Source organism: Ichthyophthirius multifiliis, assembly GCF_000220395.1.
Source record: "Ichthyophthirius multifiliis unplaced genomic scaffold scaff_1120509250954, whole genome shotgun sequence".
NCBI lineage: Eukaryota > Ciliophora > Oligohymenophorea > Hymenostomatida > Ichthyophthirius > Ichthyophthirius multifiliis.
In genome coordinates, this window is record NW_004086343.1 from 32171 (window position 1) to 40641 (window position 8471).

General features: G+C 15.6%; 3 protein-coding genes across 3 annotated transcripts, besides 7 other annotated features; 2 read left to right on the forward strand and 1 right to left on the reverse strand. All coding sequences in view use genetic code 6, as the record gives it.

Annotated features, from left to right (window-relative positions):
- Positions 1 to 17: 17 nt before the first annotated feature.
- Positions 18 to 58: a microsatellite.
- A 2047-nt stretch (positions 59 to 2105) lies between these two features.
- On the reverse strand, positions 2106 to 3172 carry IMG5_118380 (hypothetical protein; the record flags this gene model as incomplete). Its single annotated transcript, XM_004034498.1, has 3 exons — positions 2833 to 3172; positions 2496 to 2739; positions 2106 to 2449 (listed from the first exon to the last, which is right to left on the reverse strand). The coding sequence occupies exons 1-3, from the start codon at positions 3097 to 3099 to the stop codon at positions 2106 to 2108; spliced, it is 855 nt and encodes a 284-aa protein (XP_004034546.1). The 5' UTR covers positions 3100 to 3172.
- Positions 2747 to 2800: a microsatellite.
- A 640-nt stretch (positions 3173 to 3812) lies between the features above and the next one.
- IMG5_118390 (hypothetical protein) lies at positions 3813 to 4926 on the forward strand (the record flags this gene model as incomplete). Its single annotated transcript, XM_004034499.1, has 6 exons — positions 3813 to 3859; positions 3914 to 4018; positions 4062 to 4353; positions 4401 to 4543; positions 4592 to 4691; positions 4756 to 4926. The coding sequence occupies 6 exons, from the start codon at positions 3813 to 3815 to the stop codon at positions 4924 to 4926; spliced, it is 858 nt and encodes a 285-aa protein (XP_004034547.1).
- Positions 4709 to 4753: a microsatellite.
- A 71-nt stretch (positions 4927 to 4997) lies between the features above and the next one.
- Positions 4998 to 5053: a microsatellite.
- A 324-nt stretch (positions 5054 to 5377) lies between these two features.
- Positions 5378 to 5413: a microsatellite.
- Positions 5414 to 5692: 279 nt separating this feature from the next.
- Positions 5693 to 5729: a microsatellite.
- A 109-nt stretch (positions 5730 to 5838) lies between these two features.
- Positions 5839 to 7181, forward strand: IMG5_118400 (hypothetical protein; the record flags this gene model as incomplete). The annotated part of the gene is made up of 5 exons (XM_004034500.1): positions 5839 to 6073; positions 6118 to 6176; positions 6232 to 6456; positions 6504 to 6866; positions 6993 to 7181. 5 exons carry the CDS (start codon positions 5839 to 5841, stop codon positions 7179 to 7181), a joined length of 1071 nt encoding a protein of 356 aa, XP_004034548.1.
- Positions 6875 to 6952: a microsatellite.
- Positions 7182 to 8471: the final 1290 nt, after the last annotated feature.

Below are 8471 nucleotides of genomic sequence, written 5' to 3' on the forward strand. Positions count from 1 at the left end.
TTTTTATTATAAAAATAATATATATATATATGTATATATATATATATTTATATATATAATGTATTTGTTTTTTTATTATATATTTTATATACTCCATAATTATGTAGTAATTAAATTCGTCTTATAATAGTTCATATATATGAATAATATTTGTATGATTTATTTGTTTAAAAGTATATATTTTTTCAAAGAAATTATCATTTATCATAGGATTATTTTTTTTATTAATTTTAATATTCTTAAAAGACCTTTCTTATTAAACATAATATTATATTTTATTTATTATATAAATATTTACCCGAATAATTTTATTCTATTAATAAAACACTTCCATAAATATCTTTTTTACATATATATATATGTAAATGTCATTAAATTAAATAAAATATACTTTCTTATAATTCTTCTAAGAAAATATATTCACTTTAAATAGATCCTTTTTTTATTTTTGTGAATATTTCAGGTCCTATTTTTTTCTAAAGAATTTATAATCTATGCTATTCTTATACATTTTCATTTTTTTCTTTTTCCATAATTTGTTTTTAAAGATTTTTTTGACTTTTAGTTTATGGTTTTCCTGTAGTACAACCCATTTTATTATTAAAATATAGTTATTTTTTATATTTTTATTAATAAAAAATAATGAATATATAAATAATTTATTTGTTAAATAATAAAAGAAAAATTAATTTAAATAATTAATTTTTTTTTAAAAAAATATAAATAAAGACTATATAAAATAAATATATTAAATATTTTTTTTTCAATAATTTTTCTATATTAATTATTTATATAATATTTTCCTTAATATATTAAAGTTTTTTTTCTTTATTTTTATACTTTATTTCTTACATAATTATTTTTTCCCTTTTAAATGATTAAACCAAGAAATTAATATAATGTAGTTATTATATATTATTATATTGAATTTTTTTATTTTTAAAAAAGTTTAATTTGTATGATATATAATGTTTTATTCTTTAATATTTTTATTTTATTAATGATTTATGTTTAATATATTGATATATACCTATTTTTAAGTATAAATCCCTATATTTTTTTTTATTGTATTTTAATTTTATTTAATATAGAATTAAATTTCAATGAATATATTTTTTTTAGTATTCTGATGATTTATCTTGCTTTTTATATGGCATTTATTAATATTATTTTTAAAAAAAGTATAAGAAGTTTTATTTCTATTAAGAAGAAATAAGTCTAAATAAATTTTTTATTTACATATAAATAAAATTTTGTGACTTTTTTATTGTTTTAAAATTTTCTTATTTTTATATGAGAAATCTTTAAAAATTTCATGTTTTTTAATTATTATTGAATTATATTTTTTTGTTTATTTTTGTTAAATTAAAAAGACTTAAAAAAAGTTTGAAAATAAAATAAAAAAACAATAAAAGAATTCGAATTTCAGTATAAAAAACATATTTTCTTATTTTTAATAATGTTTCTTCATATGATTCTCTAAAATTTAAGGCTTATATTTTTGCAATTCAATATTTTTACTAATTAAGTATTTTAGATTTTATTGAATTTTCCAAAACTATAATTATTTATAGAAATATCCCTTTTGCTTATGTCAAAATAATAAATATAGTGTTTTCTTAAGTTTTTATTAGTTTAAAGTTTTTATTTTTTTCAGTTTTTTATTCATTTTTTTTCTCCTAATATATTTCTAAATTTTTATATTTTTAAACTTTATTGAATTTTTCCTCCATTATTTTTTATTATTTATTAGAAAATTAATGTAAATTGAGTCTAAAGAACATTTTTTAGGTTTACTATTACCTATATATTAATGAAGTGTATTGAATTTAATAATATTTTATAGACTAATTTTATTATAATCGTCTTTATTAATTAAAATGTTTAATATTTTTTGAAAAATAAAATAAAATAAAGTTTGTTTTATAAAAGATCTTATAATTAGTTTAAATTTTCATTTTAATTTTTTAATATAAAAATGACTTTTTTTTGTTTTCTCATTTTTTTTATAATAAATATAAAAATAAATTACAATATTTTTTTATTTTATTTTTAATAACTAAAAAAATAATCTAAAACATATATACTGATATTATATTAAAAATTCAAACATCTTCTCTTGAATAAAATTCGTTAAATAGTCTATAAATATACGCAGGTGTATGTTCTCCATAATTAGTAATATATAAACTGATATATTCAGGTGCTATATAGTCCAATTTAGTAGAAATAATAGTTTAATTATTTGAATATTCGATATTTCCTTAATATACATTAAATGGATTTTAAATATCGTTATATGTATTTTATTCAAAAGGGAATAAAGGAGTTAATTTTATTGCAGAAGATAAAATAATAACAGGCACAGAATAAGCTTTAGCAGCTGAAGAAATCATGAAAATTCCTGTTTTTCCCAAAATACCTCCATTTTTCATAATAGCATGTGCACCTTTTAAATATTTTTTTTTAAAATATATATATATAAACATATATACCCAAAAATATCTTATTAACTCTAGACATAAAAGCGTAAATAGACGAAAAAGGTGCTAAGAAAGTCGTAATTCCACCTTCTCTTTATAATTCAGAAGCCATTTTTTATCCATTAGTTGAATTTTCTTATTCGAAAACAATAACTTCAAAATCTCTTTATTTTTTAGCATTTATTAAAAATACTTTTACTGTATAAGAATATCCATAAGTAATAATAACTTCATTTGAATTTATATGTGTAGCTGACTAATAAATATATATATATATATATATATATATATATATATATATATATATCTAAATATATTTATTTTGTATTTTTAAAAAATTAAATTTTACATATTAACTTATTGTTTAAGGTAAATCTTGTAATTCTTCTATTAAATTATTGACACCTTCAATAAATTGATTTGTTTTAACTTAAAATTCTTTTATATCTTCTAAATGAGTAATATTTAAACTTTCTTCATCTTTTTCGAATATTTTTTTTAAATTAGAAAATCCTTTTTGTTTTTTTTTATCTGTTTATTCATTTATTTCATTTATTATTGTTAAAACTTTCCTTATTAAATTTTCAACTGAAAAATCTAAATTATTTTCCTCCATTATTAGTTTTCCAACTTTTTTTATTGCCTTTTTTAATTCTTGCACATTTTGGTATTTATTTGAATTTATTATGTCTTTTATTACATTGGCAGTTTCTGTTGCTAATTAATACGAACCTTTTTTTGTTTTATTTTTATAATAAAAGAATAAAAAACAATAATTTTTTTTTACTTTTATATTCCCTAAATGGATTTATTAATTTTTTCATTTTTTTTTATGTTAATATTTTAAATATCTTTTTATTTATTTTTAATATAAAATTATTTTAATTTTTTTTGTTTTTTGATAACTAATATTTTTTTGTTTTATTTTAATATTATTAAAGAAATAATGAATTTTTTATATTATATTATTAAATACATTATTAATACATATGTATTTTTATTTTATAAAAGAAATTAAACTTATATAGTATATTTCTAAAAAGATCAAGTTTATTTATTTATTTTAATAAGATAAAACTACACAAATAATTACATTTGGAATAAAGTAAGTAGTTAAATTAATATAAAAAATTTTGGTTTAAATAATTTAACAAAATCAATAGAAATCAATAATTAAGTAAATAGTAAGTTATTAATTTTTTATAAATAAAATAAAAAGTATAAAATTATTTAAAAACCAAAAAAAAAACAATGAATATTAAAAAAAACTAACTTTTAATATTTATAATATTATATTTAGTAAATATATCAAAATGTGCAATAAAAGATATGTATTGTGGTGATGATAATTGCTATGAAATATTAAAAGTAGATAGGTTTACTATTTAATATTTTAATAATATAATTAAAATTTATATATATATATATAGAAATTCATCAATTGAAGAAATTAAAAAATCGTATAGAAAATTATCAAGATAATATCATCCGGATAAATCTATTCATAGAGGAGAAGATACTAAATTAATTTATTAGTAAAAATAATAAAAAATTAAATATTAAATAAAAAAATAATAGAAAAATAGTAAGAGCTTATGAAATTTTAAAAAGTTAAGATTTAAGAAGTAGTTATGATGGATTTTTGAAAAATCCAAATCAAAGTGAATATTATCATTATTATAATTATTATAAAGCTGTTTATACACCATAAACTAACCCATTTGTAGTTTTATTTGCAACTGCGGTATTTTTTTCTGGTATTTAGTATTTAGCACGTATAAGTATGCATGAATCTGCTATTAATTAGTTTTAATAATCTGAAAGATTTAAAAAAATGGTTAATTAAAGGTTACAAGAGGAAGATAATAGAGTAAATTTAAAGATATTTTTTTATGAAATATTTTTATTTTTAAGAAGTCTAAACAAGAAATAATTGATGAATTAAAAAAAGATATAAATATTCAAGGCGGATATTCCAAATTAAAGATCTAAGAAATTTTTATTATAAGAATAATTTTATTACCTTATACAATTTATAAATATATATATTCTTTTATAAGGTTAATAAATGAAAAATTTAAATAAATTTGTTTTTATAAAAAATATAGATGGAATTATAAATATAGAGTTAAAAAATAATAATATACTAATGAAGACCAAATAATTATGACTAGATATATTTTACAGATTAGTGAATCTAAATGGAATGTAAATTTTTTTATCTTTAAAAAATAAAAATTATAAAAAATAAAATATATAAATAAAAAATAAGTTAATAGAAGATGAAAAAAAATAAGAATTAACTGAAAGATAATTATGGATTCCGTAAAAATATAAAGAATATAGAGAAGAAATGATGGAATAAGCTAGAATTTAGAGAGAATAATTTCTTTAAACAGCAAAAGGAAAAAAATATGCTAGATATATGAAAAATTATAAATGATTATTTTAATTATTTATTATTATAGAAAAAAAAAAATTTAATTTAATTTTGATAAATATAATTTAAATTAAATATATATATATATATATATATATATATATATATATATATATATATATATATATATCAATAAATAAATACACATTTATACAAATTTTATATAATCTAGTAAATTTTTAACTTTTTTTTATATTAAAATAACATCATTAATAATTTACTTTTTAAAGCTGTATAAAGAAATACTGCATAATTATCAAATTTATTATAATTTATATAAATATTCTTTTTAAATTTATATAAGATTTATTATAATCTTTTTCATATTTTTTATTTATTTTTAAATTATTATAATTTACTTTTTTCATAATAATTTTACTTAACATATTTTTATTAAGTTTTACCTCTAGTTAAATTAATAACTTTTAGAAAAGATTTATATTATTTGTTTTAAATATTTAAACTTTTTTATATTTAAATTTTTTTATATAAAAAGTTAATTATTATCGTTTTTATTTTATTTATTGTATTTTTTTGTATTCTTAAACTTTATCTTATATTTTAAATGCTGCTTTTTTTGTTTTATATTATTATTTATTATTGCTAAATTTTATATTTTTATCAACTTTTTCATCTATTTATATTTTATTTAATTAATTGCCGAGCTTTTTTGAATTTTATATAAATAAAATTCAATTTTTTTTTTTTTTTTTACATATTTTTAATTCTAAACAAATTATTTATTAAAAATATTGTATGCTAAAAATATTTTTATTAAAAAAAAAATCTTTTATTTAAAAAAAAATGTTAAAATAATTACTTAAATATTCTTTCTCTAAAAAATAACCAGTAAAGTAAACACCTTCCTAACCCAAAAATCAATTAAATTTTGGAAGACCAGGTAATACATTAAAAATGGGAATCGTAGGAATGGCAAATGTAGGTAAATCATTAACTTTTAATTTACTTTGTAAATAAAATGTTCCTTCAGATAATTTTCCTTTTTGTACAATTGATCCTAATACAGCGATAGTAAAAGTTCCTGATTAAAGATTTTAATATTTAGCAGATATTTTTAAACCTTAAAGTTAAATACCTTCTACTTTATAAATTACTGATATTGCAGGATTAGTTAAAGGAGCATCTGAGGGTATTTTTATAAAAAAAATTATTAAAAAATTATAAATAAAAAAGGACATGGATTAGGAAATGAATTCTTATCACATATTCAAGAAATAGATGGAATTTATTAAGTATTTTTTTTTTAAAAAAATATATATAATTATAAATCTATATATTTTTTAATAGGTAGTAAGAGCTTTTGAAGGAGAAAATATATTACATACAGAAGGAAATATGGATCCTTTAAGAGATTTAGAGATTATAAGTTAAGAATTAATAGCGAAGGATTTATAAATAGTAGAGAAGAAAATAGGATAAATATCAACTAAAGCCCAAAGAAGTGGAAATGCGGAATTAAAATAATAATTATTAGTATTAGAAAAATCGAAAAATCATTTATAGAATAAAAGAGTAAAATTATATTTATTTATTTATTTTATTTAAATTCATAAATAAAGTGGTTAAGATTTTAATAATGGAGTGATAAAGAAATAGAAGAATTAAATAAAATATTACTTTTAAGCACAAAACCTGTTTCTTATTTAATAAATATAAGCAAAAAGGATTATTTAGAAAATAATTGCAAATTTATCCCAGAAATCAAATAATGGGTAACAGAAAAAGGAGGAGATAGTTAAGTTATTTAGTATTCGGCTTGTTTTGAATAAGAAATTTAAGATAAAACTGAATTTCAAGATAAATCTTAAATTCCAAAAATTATTCTTAATGGATATTCTTTATTAAATATGCATCATTTTTATACTGTAGGAACTGATGAAGTAAGAGCTTGGACTATAAGAAAAAATATTGTAGCTCCAAAAGTAAAATAATATATATATATATATATATATATATATATATATATATATATATATATATATATATATATATATATATATATATATATTGTTTTAAATATTATTTATTATTATTATATTTTTTTTTAGGCTGCTAGTGCCATACATACTGATTTTGAAAAAGGATTTATTAGTGCGGAAGTAATTTCTTATAAAGATTTCGAAAAACTAGGTAATTAAGCATTTGATAAATTCGCAAAGAAAATGAATAAATAAGGAAAGGATTATATTGTTTAAGATGGAGATATTATTCATTTTAAATGCAAAATAGTTAAATGATTATATAAATATATAATAAATATAAATTAATTATATGTATTTATTTATTTTAACTTTAATTTATATATTGTATTTATTTTTTATTTTATTTTTGGTATTTTAAACTTTTAAAATCTATTTTTTTTTTAATTTATAAAATTAATTATGTAGAAATATATTAATTTAATTCATTTATTTTGATTATCTTCAAGAATTAACTCAGCTTTAGATTTAATTGGATAAATTTGAGAGAAAATTATATAGTTTAATAATTAATATTTGGAAGAAAATGATAATGTAATATAAAAAGTATATACTAAAAAATGAAAGCTATATTTATTTATTTTTATACATAAAAATGCGTTAAATATAATAATTTATTAGAACAAATAAATAAAAAAAGTTAATAAAAGATAATATTATATATAATTAAAATACATTGTTTATTAATACGTTATAAAATAATCCAATATATAAATATCAAAAAGCTAAAAAGAAAACAAAAAATGGCAATTTTAGTAAAGCAATAACATTTAAATAGCTTTAAAATAAAATTGGAAATTAAAAATAACTAAAAAGCTATATATTTAAACCGAATATATATTTTTATATATAAAAAAGATTAAAATAACTATTTATTCTTTAGCAAAAAAACATGAAAATATAAACGTTTAAAAATTATATATGTATCCATAAAAAGAATTTATTAAAAACCCAAAACCATAATAAATACGTAATATATACAGTTATAAATATCTATATAATAATAGAAATAATATGATAATATTATTATTTTTATTTTTTTTCTATTATGGATATAGTTTTATAAAACAAAAAAAGTAAAACAAGAATATAACAATGGTATAAAATTAAATATAAACTAGTATACATTATTAAATTTATTACTACTAATAACAAAAATAAACATAAGTTTATTCCTAACTTAAAATTAATTTATTTCATTTAATTTAAAAATTAATATAATAATGCTACTTATGTCCTAGAATATAATAAATTTACTTTTTTTATTACTTTTTATAAATATTCACTGCGGTTAATGGAGTTTTTTTCTGGCTGAATACATTGGGGGGGGGGGAGAGAATGAATATTGTATTAAAAATTCTTAAAATATTTTCAAAAGATATTTACTTTTAGACTTTTTATTTTTAAAAATAAGCCAAATACAAATACACTATATAAATAAGAATTAAATTTTAAATATAGGAACTTAGTTTTGACACTTATGATATATTATTTGCTGAATTTTAATTAACTATTTTCATTATTATGGGAAGAAATTCCATTTTTTTA